Below are 19,014 nucleotides of genomic sequence, written 5' to 3'. Positions count from 1 at the left end.
TGCAACGCAATGTATTTTTTTTTTCTATTTCTATTCAATTTAAAACATCTTAATTACAATAAAAAACATTTTGTTTCTAGCTTCAATAATGCGATTCGCGTTTCATCTATCAAATATTGTTGCGAAGTATTAAAATGCATGATCCAAGCACAAATTATTACTAACGCTTTGTTAATCAAAATTAATATCAATTATAATTATTGAAATTCTATATAATGTATATTATAAAAAAAACAAACCAAAAAAAAAGTGGACAATAATTTGGTATATTACAATATCATGTTTTGCAAATGTGATGCATACTTAATCTTTTAATACAAAGTTAATAATCTTATCTTGTTTGGGTGTAGAAATAATTTGGATATCAAGTATCTCGAAATTTTATTCTGCAAAATTACGATTGATATATTGTATCAAAAAGCCAAAATACCTGTTTAAAAAATCACTCTTTGAAAAGTATACAAAATATACATACATATATATATGTATGTATATGTGTGCATTCTGTTTTATTTCGAGCGCATGCTATTACAAAATGCATATGAAATTATTTTACGGAGTAGTATCATAGTTTTAATATTCAAGGTAAGACTGCTTTGATATATTCTCTCAATAAATGTATAAAGACATTAATTTCGATTGCATATTATTTTTTTTTATTTTTTATATATTGACATTTTTATAAAGAAATACATTTACTTCTTTAAAATGACAGTCTTTTATCAATCAGGAAATTTAATTTGCAATCAATCAGTTTGTAAAATTTTATTCTCTAAATTATGTATGCAAAATGTATATTTGCTTTATTCGTCTATTTTCTGTGCGTTTGTGCAAATGTGCACGCGCGTGTATCACAAACAAGCACAGCATAATTCACTACTCATTAAAATGAATTTCTTGCTTTCCTTTTCTCGATAATATACTAGATTAATATAAAATTTATAACTTTATTCTTTTTAAATAATAAAAAGAATCGTATTTTTTTTTTTTTTTTTTTTTTTCAATTTATTATAATTGTCTATTAGTAAAAAAAAAAAAAATTTGATCTCGTATCGAGAAAGTAATAAGTATATACTACATAATTATACGGGTTTGTACAAATATGAATAATCTTCATGTCACGATTTGCAAGTCGATAAGGCTAATATATATAATGACAATAATAGTTAATCGTTTTTAGACATGGTTATTCCCGAGACTTTATTTTTGTTCCTCCATGGTCAGTTAGTCAATCGAGATCTCAAAAATAATTGTTTTATAAAAGGAAATAGCAACGATTTTGAAGCAAGTTCCTTCTCCGTAACGTCTCGGAATATAAAATTAAATAACGTGATAAAATATGCCTCAAAATTGATTGATACTTATTACCCGTTGCATTTCCAGTGATAGACCATTTAGAACAAATTTACTACAATATGCTTGCTGTCAAGCGCAAAATTCTACACATTTATACCAATCAGCATGAATCAATAGTGACTTTTTTCCATCTTTTCTTTCTTTTTTTTTAAATTCTTTGCTCTATTGGATGCAGCAGGAATTTTTTTGTCCGTTCTTGAGCTTCAATCGAGATTTAGGGCGATACTTTTCAAGAAAAGTCAACTGCTTTGCGTTTATGGCGCCCCGTCTTTTTCTAAAATAAAGAGTTGTTACGTAATTTTCATTTTACATTATTTGTGTCACGACGCGTTTCACTCTGCTCGCTCCTTGAGCGATATATTAACGTAGCAAAAGGTAACTTACTCTCTGATAAGAGCAACAGCATCTTCGAACTTGAGCCCAAGTTCAATGAGAGCTAATGCAACCAAGACTGGTGCTCTACCAAGACCCGCGACACAATGCACCGCCACACACGCGTCAGGTGATTCTCGGAATCGGTTCTTTAGCAATTCAAACCATTCATCCACCACCTGAAAAATGTATTTAAGTAATAAGAAGTATAATTACGTTTCTATACATTCATTCGATTTTATTGTACAAATAAAAAAAAAATAGACTTCTACCTCGTTTGGTGGAAAAGTACCATCGTCGAAAACCAAATCTATCACATTGATCCCTTCAGATTTGAGTTCCTCTACTTTGTACGTTGGTTCGCAAACTCTTACCACCTCCTTTACATTGTGCTTCTTCAGTTCCTAAATAAAAAAAGAAATACAATTATGTAATTAAAATTATTCGATAAGGAAAAATAAAAGTTTTTGGACGACTCGGTCATATACGAACTTGAATAAAAGTCTGGATGGTTTGATCATTGGGCCGATCAGTAATGAGGAACTTCATATTTTTGTATTCAATCTCGGCGGGCGCCGGTCTGATGTCCTTCACCCTCATGTTGCTCATTTCCTTCTTATCCACAGAGATAGTTATGTATCTATTCCCTCCGTATTGTTTTTAACTCTTACAGACAACGTACAACTCTTGTCTCGTAGAATCTCGTGCCACACTATTACGAAGCGACAAAGGCTGGATTTTGACAACTTAGCCCATTAAATGTCAGTCTTATAAAGTTGTTTTTCATTTAACTAATAGAATAATTTTTATTTTTTTACAGAGGACAGAACCGCGGGGTTCAGAACATGTAGATTTTAGGAAGGGTCGTCGGGGTGCGAATCTCGCCAAAAAGTAAGGGCTACGTTACATTAGGCGGTGTTGATATGCGCTTTAACTCTTCCCACTCGAAAGTTTTTGACTATAATTCACGGAAGATTACCTGAAATAACGTAAATGTAAGTAATAAGTTCGCATTAAGCTCTCCCAGTGCCTCGGCACCTTCTTAGAGAATCACAATTCCTGGTAACGATTAAGCTTACCTATTTGGCACTGGGTGCTCCCACTGACAGGCGCGCTCAGTATCTACGATGCTTGCATCTACTAAGGTAAATTAATAATTTCTATTAAATTGCTCTATGTCTGCGTGATGACTAGTTGACAATTTTTTTTTTCTTCTTCTTTTCTTGGCTTCCCCCGGTGATAATTCTTTACTACTTCGATAAATCTTCTCTCTCCCTCCAAGATGTTTTTCTGATCTTCCTCTCCTCGTCTCAACGATATCTAATTGTCAGGGAGTATGGGCGTGTCTCTCTATTTGTGTTGAGCCTGGCAGTATTCTGCGCTATCCAATTGAAACTCCATGTATGTGAGGATGCACTCACTAGGAAACTGTAACAGATCATCAATCGTGAATATCATCGCGAGCGTATTCCCGGGTTGCGCAATTGCATAACTTCATTATTTTTCAAGCAATCATTTCAATAACCTACGCGCGCGCGCTATTTTAATCGCGTTTCCGCACAAACGGCAGCAAGAACTTTCGCGCGAACTTGACGCACGGCGGTCACGCGCTGGTGGAAAAGTTCGTACCCGATGCCAAAGCGTAACTTCCCAAGCGCGTATTGTTCGAGATGTAAAACGCGACGCCGCTTTATTCTCCTATTTCCCTCCGCATTTCGACGTTACTCGTTTCGCAATAATATTTCACGAAATCCTCCAAGGCCGGTTTTCCGCGCGTCTCGATCGACGGTTCGTTCCGGGCGGAAAACAAACTGGCAGGCGAAAGGCCTCCTCGCCGTTCTTTCAAAAGGCATTCTTAAAGCCAAGCGGACGCTAACGTTTCAGGTCGCAGTTCCTAGCTGCTCCATTGCCAAAGCTCGCGGTGTCGTATTCGACAGCGAACGTAGTTGACCCCGCTCGATCTTTCGTCAAGACCGATTTGCGAAAGCTCCCGCCCCTCTTTTGCGTAACGCTTGCTCTCGTCGATATGTCGTCGATGCACGCGGACCCGCCGCCCGTTGATTGACGAGAGAGAGTAGGGCCGACCGACAGCCGGGCATATGCACCCAGAATAACCGAAATTGGCAGGTGAGGAGAAGCTCGTGCAAGAGCCGCGGGCTGTTACGCGGGCTTCGTGAAACGCCGCCCAAGGCCAAATCCATCACGATGGCGCGTCGCGCGTCGGCTGTATTCTATTTCTTCAACGTGATGCTATTGAATCTGAACGCCTTCTTACAAGCTCGCACGCGTGGCCGCTCGGAAAATTCCAATTTCGAGGGAAAGAAGCTGCCGATATCTGATAACGAAGCCAATGGGCTGAACTGTCCGACGGACGCCTCCAGTAAAATAAATTAAAAAAAAAAAAAGTTAGACGAGCTTCGACGACGCGTAAAAATCGCGAGGATCTTTATAGGGTTCTGTACGTAGACGAAAAAAAAGAGAGAAAGAGAGAGAGAAAAAAAAAAATCCCAAGGCGCGAAGTAACGTTGCTTGAATCGGCCTACAAACCTACTTGGGGCCGGCAAATCGTATACGGACTTGTCTGTTGAAGCAACGCTGGAGTGTGTGGAAACTCAATTTACACTTTATGCATATGATATGTCTCAACTTTGCACAACGATATCGTCCTGGGAATTCTGGTAAACGAGTAGGTTTTCCTATTGCAATCTCAGTTGAGTCCTGCGGACAAAATAAACGAGGAATACGCGCAAATAGTACTTCGTCTTATCTCGGACACGTTTTTTTTTTTATGGTCTCTTTTTTTCAGATAAATAAAAATGTTCCGAGAAATCGAAGAGGACAAATAAAATTAATAGAGAAACATAATAAAAAAAGCAATGCAGGTTTTATCGACGATTAAAAACACATCAGGCCGGGACCTCAAAGAAATCTCGATCTAGACCGTGGGGCTAGAATTTCTCCGATTCCGATTCCCGCAAAGGACGACTCGTGCAACGATAAGCGTGCTTTTCTAAACACCATTGCGTAATTATCATTGTTGCACGGACGCGCGATGTCGCCGCGATGGCGAGTGCACGCGGTAAGAAAACAAACTGGCCGGATTAAATCGCGCGCAACGTGCTCGTTTAATCGATAAAAAGAGGATCCGAATCGAGTGTTTCGAGAACTCGTGTCCCGTGATATTTCTTTCGGGGAAGCTTCGCGATTTATTAAAAAAGTAACACTCGCCAGGCGGTCTCGAGGGTCGATTACGCGAATTTTTCGCACAACCCGAGCTTAGAGTTCCACGTACTCGCCGATTATTTAGTCCTCGGCGAGAACCAAATCGGCCGCGTCGTGTAAGATTTATCTCTCGCACGGAAACTGGCGCGATATTGTGTCTAACCCGTGGCCACATTCGTCACTGGAATTGTCAGGAGACTTGTCGCATTAACGACGCATCGGCTTCTCGCGAATGGTAAACAAAATTCTATTTGCGTGTCGCTACGTCGCGGACGCTGTCAAACGTGCCGCGTCGCGGACAAGTGCGAAGAACAAGAGGATGAAAATCAAGCCGGTCCACCTATCGACGTACCGTCCGGGTGGAAGTTTCCGCGATAGAGAAGCGAGTGACTGAGAACGTTAATAACATTTAGGTATATTAATACGTCGAGGGCCGATCGCTTGGTTAACTTTACCTGTCAGGTGAGCACATTTCCGTCTTTATTTAGAAAGGCAGACATACGCCGTGCCGGTAAAGGTAAAGTTAATAAGAAACTGGAGCAATTAGCCTTGAACGTCTTTAATATCTTGTGCCCTCGAACGTCTAAACGCGACATTCGCAAACGGGCCATTTGACATACACATTAGTACAGATAAAAAATGAAATAAAAAAAAAAATTAAAAAAATATATAATATAAGTAGGCATTAGCGGGCGTACTGCAAGCCGATACGACGTGATATGGAAAGAAAGAAGGCGGGAGAAATCGCGGGTCAAAAGTCGGGAGGCGCAAGAACTTATCTATCCGTCTCAAATGCGCGCTTACGCAGAGGGATTTTCGTCATCCGCCTCTCCTCCAAGAATTGCTCGGGGACGATTTTTTTTTTTTTTGCAACGTCGCCGTATTCCGCGAATAGCTAGAACCCAGTCCACGTGAAACAAAGGCAACGGAAACGGGGAATACGCTATTTGCACCCGCGAGATTCATTAGCGGGGAGGATTAATTAAGGTGTCGAAACATCCACTTTTGCACGATGACGCACGTTGCGTAATCGTTACAAATGCCGCCGGTAAATTTATAACTCGTCTCTCACGATGATTGACAAACAGATCGATGCCTCGGACCTTTCGTCAACAAGCGACTGCGTCGCTCGAGAAAATACTCCGCGCGCGTTCGGTGCCAGCGCAATTTTTATCCGGGACGAGGCGTGCTCCCGCGCCCGCAAAACGCTTTTATCTATCGGCTATACTTATTTCGAAGGCACGTGAAAACATCGGCGTGGTTCCATCGGTCAGCCTTCGTTCTATTAACGGTGCCCGTCGCGCTTTTTGCCGGCCGCCGTTTTACGTCGCGCTTATCGCACGATATTCGGCAACTTACGAGCGCCGATAAAGAAAATACAGCTCGACATGTCTACTCGAAAGAATTAAGACACTCGAATCGGAAATAATGATTTCGCTCTCCTTCGCCCGGAGATCGACGAGGTCTTCCCGTTATCGAGAAAGCGCCGTATCTCTGCGGAGGAAAAAAAAAGAGAAAAAAAAAAGAAAGAAAGAATAAGTGCGCGTCCAAAAATAAACGATTTACTCAACTCGTCTTTAGTCATCGCGTGGGGTCCTTCTCGCAATCTCTACTCGCAAACAGTTCTTTTCTTACATAATCTAAATACGAGATCGAGTTAAAGCGGAGGAAATATTCGAGTTCGCGGCGCGTAGGATTGATAATAAAACGAATTGATTTTCGAGATTGGGTTTCCCCGTCGAAGCCGCGCACGTGTCGGTCCTGGAAAAAAAAAAAATATATATATATATATATATATATATATATATATATATATATAACGCGCGCGGCCGATCGAATTAAAAACGCGCGGCGCGAAAAAGAAATTGGGCGCCGTGTGTGTGTAACCGGCCGACGGGGCCGATAAGAGCCCCGCCAGGCGATATTTGTTCTAGATTTACGCCGATTATTCGCGCTTACGCGGAAAAGGCGGCTCGCGCCCGAAACGTATTTACGATGCGATTATACGCCGGGCAAACTTTACCTTACGATCATCTGATAAGGAGGCCTGCAAGTTCAAGGCTGCGCGCCGAGATGATTAAGACTCCAGGGGCGCGAGGGAGACAATTGGCACACGCGGCACAGTCCGAGAAGAGTCGTAAAACGACGTGACGGAGAAGAAGGAGACGGAATCACGCACCAAGCACCATCACCAAGAAGTCACATCTTACTTTTACGCGCGCGCGCGGCAACTTTCGTGAGAATCGGTTTCGAAACTTTTGCGGGATTCAATGCGCGAAGTCGCGCCCGCCGGCCGCTCTCATGTCGCGGGAGTTTCAGCGCGGAGTTTCAACGCGGCTCCTCGAAATTTCGAAACTTCGCCGAGAGATAATTAGAGTAATTAGACCTGGATGCGGTCGACTCACATCCTAACTTGAGGGAGGGAAACACGCGCGAGTTGGTGGCGGCTGTCGCGTCGATTTCTCGGGGACGGATCTCGCGTTAAGACGACGGAGGATGCTGCGAGTAACGTGAGGCCCCCAGGCGGATGATAATACCGTGCGCACGGTGCAGCGGTCACGTCGAATCTGGGCCAGCCGCGGCGTGCTGATGAAAATAGCGGCGGCGTCGAGACAGCGCCTCCACCCTCTCCTCATCGAGCGAGAGCGTCATCGTACGATTCCTTCCCCCCCTTCACCCCGCAACCTCCGCGCGTACACGCGCACGCATGATACGCGGCGGCGTAACTGGCCGTACACACATTCCGCGCGCAATGTCGCGTCGCCCGTCGGATGACTACTTTAGATTCGCGCGCGCGGTAGGTAACGTCTCGTCTTTTACGGCTTACGGTCAGCTGGATGGAATAGCCCACGGTCCCGCGTTCTCGACTACGTTAATTACTTCATTGACCAACGCGTGCCTCTCAAAACGATCGCGAGCGTTGAAACGTAGCCCCGCGAGACGCCGATCGGCGCCCGACGGTCGACAACGGGCCTGCCTCCTCACGTCGATAGTAGAGAGGGTGACGAAAGAATCGCCAATTGCTCCGGGAAGCTGACGCAAAGGCAATGCGCGTTTAACGGCGCGAAACAGCCCGCCGATTATTGTCGCGACGCACAGTTGACGTCACGAGGAAGCGAAGGCGATCAGGAACACGAGGTCCGACGGTTGCGCGCGGTTGCACGGGATTGCATAAGATTGCGTAGATTCTTTCTTTCGCGCGGCAGCATACGCGCGGGGCTCGATAAAAGCTGGCTCGGCGACCGATCGGCGTCAACCGGGGTCTTTCCTCGTTTCGACGGCCATCATTTCGTTATCGCGCGTCGCCGCTCCGGCGTATGGAAACGCCGGCGCCGCCCCCGGCCGATCGGCAGGCGGCCCCGCGCCGCGACTTTCACGGTCATTCTCGCGGCGCGATGAGGAGAAAACAAGATCGCACGGGTGACGTCAAAGCCTCTGGTCGAGCCGGATAAATTACTGGGTCGTTTCAGTAGCGTACACACGTGCACGCACCGCCGATGGACACGCGCGCGGCGCGTCGCCCCCGCGGAGCTTGCAACCCGATGCCATCCGCTTCGGAGAAGTCACCGCGGATCGATGAGAGTACGAAGAAACGTCCGACGGAATTCGACGAGTCCCGTACCACCCGGCTTGACGTAGACTCTCTTTCTCGACACGCGTTAACATTGTCAACATCGCGGGCGGATCTATACACGGCGAGATAACGTCCTGGTACCGCGCACCGTTCCCGCGGCACGAAAACCATTTCCGAGAAACGCGACGGAAATTACTAAGCGCGGTGAAATTATTCGAGTGATTCGCAATCGTTTCGTCCTGAATCCTTTTTAGTTCGGTAGTAGCGGATCGTAGGCTCGGGAAATAGTACGAGAACCGTCGACAATACCCCGACCCTTTTCTGGCCTCTGACCGGGTGAATGTACGATTGGGGAGGAAAATAGGAGAAAGAAAAAATAAAGAAAAAAAAAAAATTTGGCGACTGGGACGTGCGACGTCACCTGAAATCAATATCCCGGGCGGACACGGTCGGAAGGAGGCGTTATGACGTCTGCGACCGTCCGTGACGTCACCGTCGCGTAGGTGATGCACGGGCGCGCGAATGCATCGAGCTCCCGCCTGCACTTTCCAATCTAGCGATCTCGAGAGGAATAAAACCTAGAAGTCGATCCCATTTCTTTTTCTTTTTTCCCTTTTCCCTGTTTCTCCGTCTTTATTCTATTCTTGGAAATAATGATGCCGTTGGAGGAGATGCGTCACGATAGCGATAAACGTGAAATGTATAATACGCACGGCCCACGTACTCGCTTCTGCGACGACAAATCTGCAAGCGTTAGTTACAAAATTTTCATGCCAGATTACGCTGCGCATAATTTTATATTTTCAGGACTTTCGCCACCGCCTCGTCCTCGAGAGGCGTTTCCGCCTCCGCCAACTTTCCGGCCGACAAGGAGCAGGGTTGAACGCGCCGTAGGGCGACGAACCGTATTAGGCAACGTTCATAACGGCGCCGCCGCCGCCGAGATTCTGGACCAGCCCGTCCGATCTTTCTCTTTGTTCGACACCACTCGAGGTAAGTAAAACCACTGAGCAATTTCGTAAAATCGACGCTACGAGGAAGGAAAAAAAAAAAACTTTACCCTTGCCTATAATTTTATGGTATTTCTAACCATAAATATAATTAATTATTTCTATCGTCAAAACGATTAAAGCAATTACGTCTGATCGTTAGAACTATTGTAAAGTTATAGCTGAGGCGCCAAATAATTTTTTTTTCTTTCAACGTAAATCAATCGTTTAATCGAACATCTTATGGTTTCGAATATTTGACTGTCTCTCGAAATAATCGTGGAATACAGTAACGAAGTTGGACAGTGCGTGGGGAGGTAATTTGTAAAACGAAGATTCCGCCAGAGCTACTCGAACTGACGGTGATTATATTAATCACTTGCAGCGGCTTCGTAAAAATAGTAAAGAAAATTTGCGCGTTCAATAAACGTGATCTAATCGGTATTCGTTGCGCAATATTTAGCGCAATTTTAACGGAGCAGCTCTCCCGTCGTTCCCGACTTAAGAAGATTTTATTATCCGCTTCGAGAAAGATGCGACGCGGATAACAGGAAAGTGGCACGAGAACGTGGTCTCAGGTGCGCGTTAAAATCGATATTTCAAGTAGGCCAGTAGGTTACCAGGCGAAGGATGATAAGAGATCGCCTTGAATTAAGAATCACCACTACCAATAATACGGAACTGTTCGCGTATACGCGTACAAAACCCACGATCGGAAGCACCTCCAGTTAGAAAGATGTTCGGGCGCGCACAAAGGGTGATGGCAAAGTTCGCTCATTTTTTGAACCTCGAGTTTCAAACACTTTTTTTTTTATATGTTAACTAGTGCTATTAGATGAAACATTAATTCCTATAAATGTTTAAGATGAGCAAAAGCACGGTTACGAAGACACAAGGAGATGAAAGTCGTGGATAACGAGAAACCATAACTTTTCGACCGCTTTATATCTCCGGAACCGTGCCCATCCGCGCTTTAAAATATTTATAAAATTAATATTCCATCATACAGTACCAAATTTAGTATAAAAAAAAATTTGAAACTCAAAGTCTAAAAAATGAACGAAAAAAAAAAGTCTTCTTTTTTCTCTCTTGCCATCGCTTCTTTCGGCGCGTTTAAAACTAAACTAATATAATTATATATATAAAAATTGTTTACTCTAAAATCCAATTAAACTGAAAATACCGAGCGTGTTTTCGCGCGGGTGTTAAAACGCGAGTTATGCGAGTCCAAATCGGTACGAGGAGACGGAAGGGGCCGAGCGATGAAAGAGGTAGAAGTCTCCTCCTCCTCAGGTTTTTTTTTTGTGCGGCGAACCCTTCGTCGTCCTTCCTCCTCCCCCTTTAAAATGCCAGCTGGCCCCGCTGGCAGTGGCCCCGCAGACGTTAGCAATCGTTATACAAGGTCAGTGACACCGGTCGTCCACCCTAGGCGTCTCGTCTGGCGTCTCGAATGTCTTGCTCCTTTTCTCGGCGATCGGGCGACGGCTCCTGCGGGCCACGCGGCGGTGTACAGCATCCGTTCGTCCTTTGGAAACCGGCTCCGCGGGGACGGAGGGACATTCGATCCGCTTAAAAAACTCTTCGACGTCTCCCCTTGCCCGACGCTATTTTTACGCGACCGCTCGCAGACGTCATTCGCGCGACGCTACTCGGTCTCGGCCGCGCCGCTCCCCGGTTGGAAAAGTTATCCCCAACTTCTCGACATTTTTATCCCGCGTTTACGAGAGGGAAGCTCGAGTTTAAAAACGAAAGCCCGTAGCTGCGAACAAGCGCGAGTACTGAAATCACGTATCGCTTGGCGAGTCCTCAGTCGATCGGACGAGATGGCCCCTCGAACTGGCAAAGTCCGGGTGACACGAGCTTACAGACTCGTTCGCGAAACGAGAGGTTTTTTTTTTTTTTTTTTTTTTTTTTATATATTTCTTTTTTTTTTCCTTTTTTTTCTTCGCCGCCACGTCGAGTCAGCGAAGAGAACGCGATAAATTTTAGAACAGAGCCAATTCGTGAGAGCGACTTATTTAATCTTTTAGTGAGGGTGTTTTTTTATACCCCAGACTGTTCAACGAATTTCGGCGAGAGACCGTCTTTTTAAACGCGTGTTAGACCTCGCCCTTCGTTTTAAGAGCCGGTCATTTTGCAAGAACGTGTGCGATAGTGACTCATTTGTCCACAAATTTGATAGACGAATATTTGCATGCGAGATTAATTTCGTATAGTCGGCGTCTAATTATGCTTCGCAACGATGAATTATGTTACTCGACCTGAGGCGTCAAATATTTGATTTTCTCGGGAATCAACGCCAGACGATCCGCAATTAAAAAGCGATAAAATGCTGCGCGCGAAACCGACGAAAAAAAAAGAAAAAAAAAGCCCGACGTTTGATCGCCTCCGGTCGATTCCGTGTTATAAAAGATGCGCGACGCCGGTGGTCTATTTTCGACGGCGACACTTTTTGTTTTACTTCGCAGGTGTGTTTTGTCTCGTGTTGCGACGTGACCCACGTAAGAGAGGTAAAAGGATCTCGCGACGTGATTCGTGTGCCGCCGGGGGCAGGCAATTTAATCCGAGCTGCGAGGAGACTCCTTTCTTATCGTTCGCCTAGCTCAAAGCACAATGTTACATAAATTGATTCCAGTGCAACGGAGTAAACAAGCCAGTCCCGGTACAACGCGTGGCCTGGAACGTGGTTCATTAGTAGGCGGCGGCTTACGTTCGAATGGCGCGCAGATGCATTAAGCGAGCTCATTAAGAAAAGACTCGTTAAGCGAAAAAGCGCTTTTGAATCCCGATTCTTTGATCGTAACTTATTTGTAACGCTTCCACGTAACGGCGCTACGCAAATCCGCCGTCACGCTCGTGCGATTAATTATTAAATTATTACGAAGCTCGGAAATATTTATTGTTGCGCCGCGAAGTCACGTTACGACGTCACGACGGTCGTCGAAGCTGGCAATGGCCGAGGTGCTTCGTCTTTTACGCTAACTTCGAATTCGTGGACGGGCGCAGTCCGGAAAGTTGAGATTCTTAGGGCGGTGGGAAGCTAATGAAAACGAGCGTTATTCCTTCGGCGCGTTGAAAAAGAATTGAAGAGACCCCGAAGGGGAGCGATAAAACTATCGAAAGGGAGCCCTCGAATACCGCCTCGCTTTCTTTCAAGACTAAACGTGTCTTTTCAAGTGCATTTCGGATTTCGAGAGCACATTTTCCCGACGAGGATGAAAACGTTCTCGATAAGGGCACAATACACTTTTTTACCTAAGTATTCCTCAAGGGATCCTAAGAAAACTGAACGGCGAAACAATGTCGATGTCTCTCAGGAATAAAGGGATCAAACAAACGGTTCGATGAAACCCGTACAACCGGGTGACAACGCGGGGCAATCCTTAAACTTTAAAAAAAAAAAATCAGAAATAAAAAAAAAATAACTAATCACGTCGCAATTACCGGAGAATAATTGAATTGCTCAATTTTGTGCGGTACAAGATTTTCAGGGTTCGGGGACGAAACCAAGTATTTTTCTTGGCGATTTATCGCGAATGATATATCAGATGGACCGCGTCTAGTCTACGATTAGGAAAAGAAGTTCGAGGGGGCTGAGGACGGGAGTAAAGTGGAGCTCATTATTTCCCTGCCTTCCTTAATCTCTTTTTGTCAAGTCTGGTCAGGTCGTTCTCTTCGCTGAGCTATTACGGCTCTGCGACAGTGTCCGTTGTCTCGGCTTACTCGTCCTTCGCCCCGAGCCACACATATCGTTCGCAACCGGTCTCGCCGCGATAGTAATTCTATCCAACACGTGGCGCACGGCGGGAAGGCAGAGGTACGTCTCGGAATAATCTCGCGGGAAACGCCCTCGGTCACGGTTGTGCGGAGGATAGTCGGAAGCCTCTGAAAAGGTGACACCGTCGCAGAAGAGCCAAGGCGATTACCGACGCTGCGCCGCCTCGGCGTCGTCGTCGGTCGAATTACGCGACGTATTGTTTGATGCCGCGCGTGCTCCAAGTGTCCGATTCGTTTGGAAGAAACAAAAAGCGTCATTGAACCGTACGACCTCCGATTCCGCGGGCAGCTTAACGAGTCCTCGCGAGGGCGAAGGGACACTTAATCTTCGTTGCGGCGCAACATCCCGGCCGCTATATTTCTCTTTGATTATATCCCGAGAATTGGCACTTAACGCAATTCTCGAAACGAGGTGGGTTACTCTCATTCTTTTTCCATCCCACCGGACTAAACCCTTTTAGCTTTTACGAATGATTGACGCGCGGAGTATGACGTGGAGAAAAAAAATAAAAAAAAAAAATATACGTGCACTAATAGCACACGAGACGTAAGATATCGCACAAAGCTAATTAGATTGGATGATATTCTCGCAATTATGTCACGCGCAATACGCCACTCCTGCCACTCCTAGCTTCCTGTTCAAAGTATTCGCCATTATGTAACGTAATGCAATTTACATAACAGGAAACGAAACGCTAGATCCGACTTCGCGAATCGTAAATGTCGCCGCCGCCACCGTCGTTTTTTTTTCTTTTTTTTTCCTTTTCCTTTTCCCCTCTCGACTGTAAATTACATTCTATTCACGCAACCAGCTTTCAAGAACACTTCATCGAGTCGGATGCAGGAACGGCCATGGAATCGTTTTATTCAATCGTCAAAAAAATTCGCGGCCCTCGAAGTTGACGCCCCGAGGAAAAAAATAAAAGAATATTCAGTTACTTGCGAACGCGAGTTATAATTTTATCGTATCTCTAACGTGATTGAGTCACTCGCATTTACTGTTAGAATTAGAATTAGCGTGAAATTTTGTCTCGTATCGAAAATAACTATATTCTTCTTTCAGCTGTGTCTATATCGACGGAGAGGATCCGATACACGCGCCGTTATGTCCCGGGGAATTCCAGCTATTCAAACGCTCAGAATTTCGGCTCCACGAGCGAGCCGGAATCGCGAAGGTCGAATACGACTGGGGGAGGTCAGAATGCGAGGAAAAAAAGTTCGGCGTTTCGATATTAAATTTTGTACTCGAAATACCAGGCGTTTCGCGGGACAACACGCGCCGCGCGTTTGGCCGACGCGACGAACAATAGATACGAAGAGAAAAAGGGGGGCAATGAGAAACGTAAAGCGGTTAGAAAAATGGCTTGGTACTGCCGATCGATCGCCGATATGGGGCTTTATGGAGCCTAGCTTCTTCCAGCTTCAAGGGCGCTACCTTGATCGAATAAAATATTGAAATAGCGAGAGCCTCGTCGCAGGGTATCGTCTTTGGAAAACCGAAACGGATCCATCTCAATCTCGCGTCCGTGACCATTTGGTGTAAACGGTTCACGACGAATTTACGAGCCGCGATCGAATTTAATATGTATTACACAGCTGCGAAATGCGATACCCGGGTAATTCAATGAGCCACACAAGTCAGATGCGCGCACGTGGTCACGTAAGACAATACTTTAAAGATGACCGGGAGATAAAGTGCTCTCTTATGGAGAACGTCTAAGCCGAGAGAGTTCTCTGAATCTGCGACAGCAACAATATTCTGATGAATAAGAGATCTATTATACGGGCTCGATAAGTTTTAACTTACAGGTACCTGCACGGGTCCTTGTTTATTTCGGGGCATGCCGTTTCGACTTTCCGATAAAAATTTACCTTATCAGATACTTAAACATCTACTTTTGTATCGTTCTTTTTTAAACAGATACCGATAGGCGCGCACCAGCCCGATAGTTGAACTTTCAAAAGTTAAAATAATCGACCTTTAGAACAAGTGATTGCCAAACATGCGGTGATGCCTTTTATAATACTTTGTTCCAAGAATTGATCATTTCATTCTTATCCGCCGTGGAGATATAATTCATAAAAATTACCCTTGGTATCGCTTATCGTAGACTTAATCATTATTCCCCAAATGATGTAAAACTGATTCTCGGGAGGACTCGAGTTTCTTGGCAAACTTTGTCTATCAATAAAGAATTAACTGGGCAAACGCTGAAGATACCTAACATATTTCCATCAGGTAAAACTTGACAAATTGAATTAATCTACCTTAAGTCTTTAATGATGTGTAATCCGCACAATATTTGCATGATGTACGCGAGCTGCTCGTTAACCCTTCAGTCGGCACGTCGGAATTTGAAACACAAATTACAACCCCACGTTACTCACCGCGCAAGCCGTAAAATAGTCATAATTCTTTTTATTTAACGTCATTCAAACACGCAAGAAAATTTCTAGGTGCAGATCAAAATTAAATTTTTAAATATCTGAATAAATGAAAGGATTAGCGAGGGTTTTATTTTTATGAAGATCAATTTTTCATCGAGATGCGTTCAGAAATTTGAGAATCTGAAACTTAAAGAAAATCTCAGATGTCTGGGATGGTAAAAAGAAATGGTTGTGCGCCAACTGAAAGGTTAATGTGTATTCTTGACCTTTCCGAAACAAATTTAAACCCGCGTCTACGTAACTGTTATTGATAATGTTCGCTTATAAAGCAATTCTTTTGCATTGTAAAACATGTTACATAATTTTTTTTTCCCGTAGACGCTCACGAAATAATAGATGTATGAAGTCGATTATAAAAAAAAAAAAAAAATATTAATCGCAGCCGGATAATATTATTGCAAAGTGGTTTTTATCTGAAATCTATGAAATATCGCGATGCATTTTTTTTTTTGCGCATCAAAAAGGTGTGAAAGTAAAGAGAGAGAGACTAAACTTTGCCGCCGACAAATGTGGCCTGTCGCTAAATTTAATATTTTTCCAGGTAAAACACGATCCGCTAATGAATTAAATACCTTTCCGACGTGAAACGCACCCCATTATCGGAATATTTTTCCCCAATAAAATACAATATAATTGTCTGCCAATATTGAAGTTGAAATTTTAAAGGACGGGAATAAAGAGGCCGAGTAAAAAGGGGGACGGGCGGTGTGTTTGACAAATTTTGCGGCGTCGTCGGTGTCCGATATAAAAAGACCCGGTTAATGCAACGCGCATTTAACAAAATCGTCTTATTACTTAATATCGACACCCAACGGAAACCCCCGAGCCCGACCGATAAAAAAAAAAAAAAAAAACAGTCGCCGCAGTTAAACGATCGTGCGTCATAGCGCTTCTTTTCATTGTCGTCGGACACGCTACGCCGGGTAACGACAGCGCAGAGAAAAAACTCCGACGACTCCCTGAGCTTCGAGAGCGTCGATTACGGTTCCGATTGAATACGGCGGACTCGAGTCTCGCCGATAAGACGGCGGCCGATAATGACCGGAGGATATTCGCGCACCTACCAGACCGCGATCAAAACGCAAAACGGGAACGCACGCCGGGAGGGTTCGATCGCCGACGATCGGACGACTCGCGGGCTTCGGTACGGATGCGGAATGCGCTTTTCTCGTGACTTCTGCGAGGACGCCGTCTCCTTTGTGCCGCCGTGCTTCGAGATGGGATAGGACGCGCCACGATATGCCATGCCGTGCTGTGCCATGCTACGCCGCGTCGCCGTTCCGCCGACTGACGTTACCCCCGTTTCCCGTTTTTCCGAGAAATCCAGTCGACACCGGACAATCGCGCTGAACTTAGCGAATTGAATATATCGAACGACGGTCGGATACGCGTTCCGCGCGGTATCCCGCGAACAGTTCGTCGACGGCCCCTCTTTTCGCGTCGAGCGCGCGACGAGACGCGCGTCGCAAACGAGACTCACCGCGTCGGGAGTCAAAGCGCACCGAAGAAAGGAAAGCGCGCGGTATCGATGCGATTTCGAAATTCCGATAAGGCCGGTCGGCGATCTCGGCTTTCGAATATTTCCGGCACCGGAGAAACCGTCCGTTCACGAACGAGCCGCGAACGGGCAGGGCAGACAAACGATCATTAAGTTATTTAAATACGGTCAGTTCGGAGAACAATAACCCTGCATACCTGAGCGTCGCTCGGGTCCTACCTGTTTTACAAACGCATTTCTGGTATTCCACGTTTTTTAACAGAAAATGGTATATAGAAATGAAACGAGGCGAGACGAGGCGAGACAAAGGGAAACGATTTCACGTATGGTGACGTGTGCATAAAATGCTTCGAGAAGATGAACCTTTTCGGGGCTACGTTCCGAAACGTCCTCTGCGAGGAACAGCGAAGAAAATTTTACTCGATGCACATTGGGAAACCATTTTCGAAAACGATTTCGGAAAGGGACATCGAGCGAAAGTTTCCTCGCTGTTCCTCGCGGAGGGACCGTTTCGGAACGTAGCTCAAATATCATGCCCGAGAGCCACGAACGTCCGACGTTCCGCTCGAGACAGGTCGTGGTCAAGAACAAGCACGCGATTGCGAAATATACTGTCGTCATTGTTACACGATGAGTCACCAACGAGCGGCTTTACCGCGATCGGGGTTGTTCTCCGACTTTCGGACGAACGCGAGGAAAGGCCACAGCGTACACCCGGGCTGGCTTGGCGAAGCGAGCTTTCACCAATGTTGCTTGGCGTCATACGGTCGATCAGGGCGAGCAACAATGTGGCGCGCTCGATTGTAAACTCCGCGCCACGCGGCTCGATTATTCCTCCCGGAAGGTGCTACATTTTTTTATTTATCTTTTTTTTTTTTAATTTTACCTCGCTCGTTACGGCATACGGCAAAGGAAAAATGAATGGCGACGCGCACGATTGCGGATCAGGTCGCGAAGAAACCAGGGAAAAGCCCGCGGGGTTCGCGAAGGGGCTCGGTCTAGCCGCTTGAGGTAGGCTAGGACTCTCGGGGGCGTGATCGGAGACGAAGAATACCCGCGGCTCGTCCATCGTACGAGAGAACGATTCGACTCCACGCGGCACGCGCCGCCAGGAAGCGTCGGAAACGTAGCGCAGCGACGACTCGCATCGACGGCGTGGCGGTGGAGAAAGACGCGGTGACGCTAGGGTTCGTCGGCCGCGTCGCACCGCATCGTACCCGCGCCTCGGCACATGCAACGAAGCCGCATGCACGCGCGCGCGCGAGACCACGGACGGAAGAGAGACGGAGAGAGCGTGGGCCCGCGTACCCCGAGGCTCGCAGAACCGTAAACGGGCGCCGCTCGCTCGGTCGCCCGTCCGTACACGCGGGCGCGTCGCCTTTCCGCGTCGCTCTTCAGCGCGCTTGAGATTCTAGCAGGCACTCACCTGAATCGCCATACACATTGAATATGAAAGCTACGGTAGGGCGTTAGCGAAAACGCGACTCCGTAGGCGACAGGGAACACGCCAAACACTCGTCACTCGCGCACGTACGTACGCTGGAGAAGCCCGTGAACAACTGAGCGAGCGCCCGATACGGACGGACGAATGGACGGAGAGACGGGAAAAGAGACGCGTTTAGAAAATGGCGAAACTAGCGGAAATGGTGCCGCGGTCGGCGGACCTGGTGCCACCTAGGGCGGCGCGGAAGATTCGAACATCGTCAGGATAAAAATACATTCGTCACATATGCAAATATAATAAATTACGAGACGAATTTTACAAAATATAACGTAAT

The 19,014-nt window shown here is 45.8% G+C and overlaps 1 protein-coding gene across 4 annotated transcripts; it reads right to left on the bottom strand.

Annotated features, from left to right (window-relative positions):
• Positions 1-978: 978 nt before the first annotated feature.
• LOC139109497 (PRL-1 phosphatase-like) lies at positions 979-18,818 on the bottom strand. 4 transcript variants are annotated; one of them, XM_070668592.1, is made up of 6 exons: positions 18,663-18,818; positions 2,808-3,156; positions 2,221-2,707; positions 2,001-2,132; positions 1,741-1,907; positions 979-1,630 (listed from the first exon to the last, which is right to left on the bottom strand). In XM_070668592.1, exons 3-6 carry the CDS (start codon positions 2,335-2,337, stop codon positions 1,519-1,521), a joined length of 528 nt encoding a protein of 175 aa, XP_070524693.1. In that variant the 5' UTR covers positions 2,338-2,707; positions 2,808-3,156; positions 18,663-18,818; the 3' UTR covers positions 979-1,518. The 4 variants fall into 4 exon arrangements, with proteins under 4 accessions (XP_070524693.1, XP_070524694.1, XP_070524695.1 ...); XM_070668593.1 differs by lacking the exon at positions 18,663-18,818 and adding an exon at positions 6,974-7,349; XM_070668594.1 differs by lacking the exon at positions 18,663-18,818 and adding an exon at positions 4,276-4,939.
• Between the last annotated feature and the right edge of the window lie 196 nt (positions 18,819-19,014).

Source organism: Cardiocondyla obscurior, linkage group LG18 (genome assembly GCF_019399895.1).
Source record: "Cardiocondyla obscurior isolate alpha-2009 linkage group LG18, Cobs3.1, whole genome shotgun sequence".
Taxonomy (NCBI): Eukaryota; Metazoa; Arthropoda; class Insecta; order Hymenoptera; family Formicidae; genus Cardiocondyla; species Cardiocondyla obscurior.
Note: the sequence above shows the minus strand (reverse complement) of the source record. Positions and strands in the feature narration are given on the sequence as shown.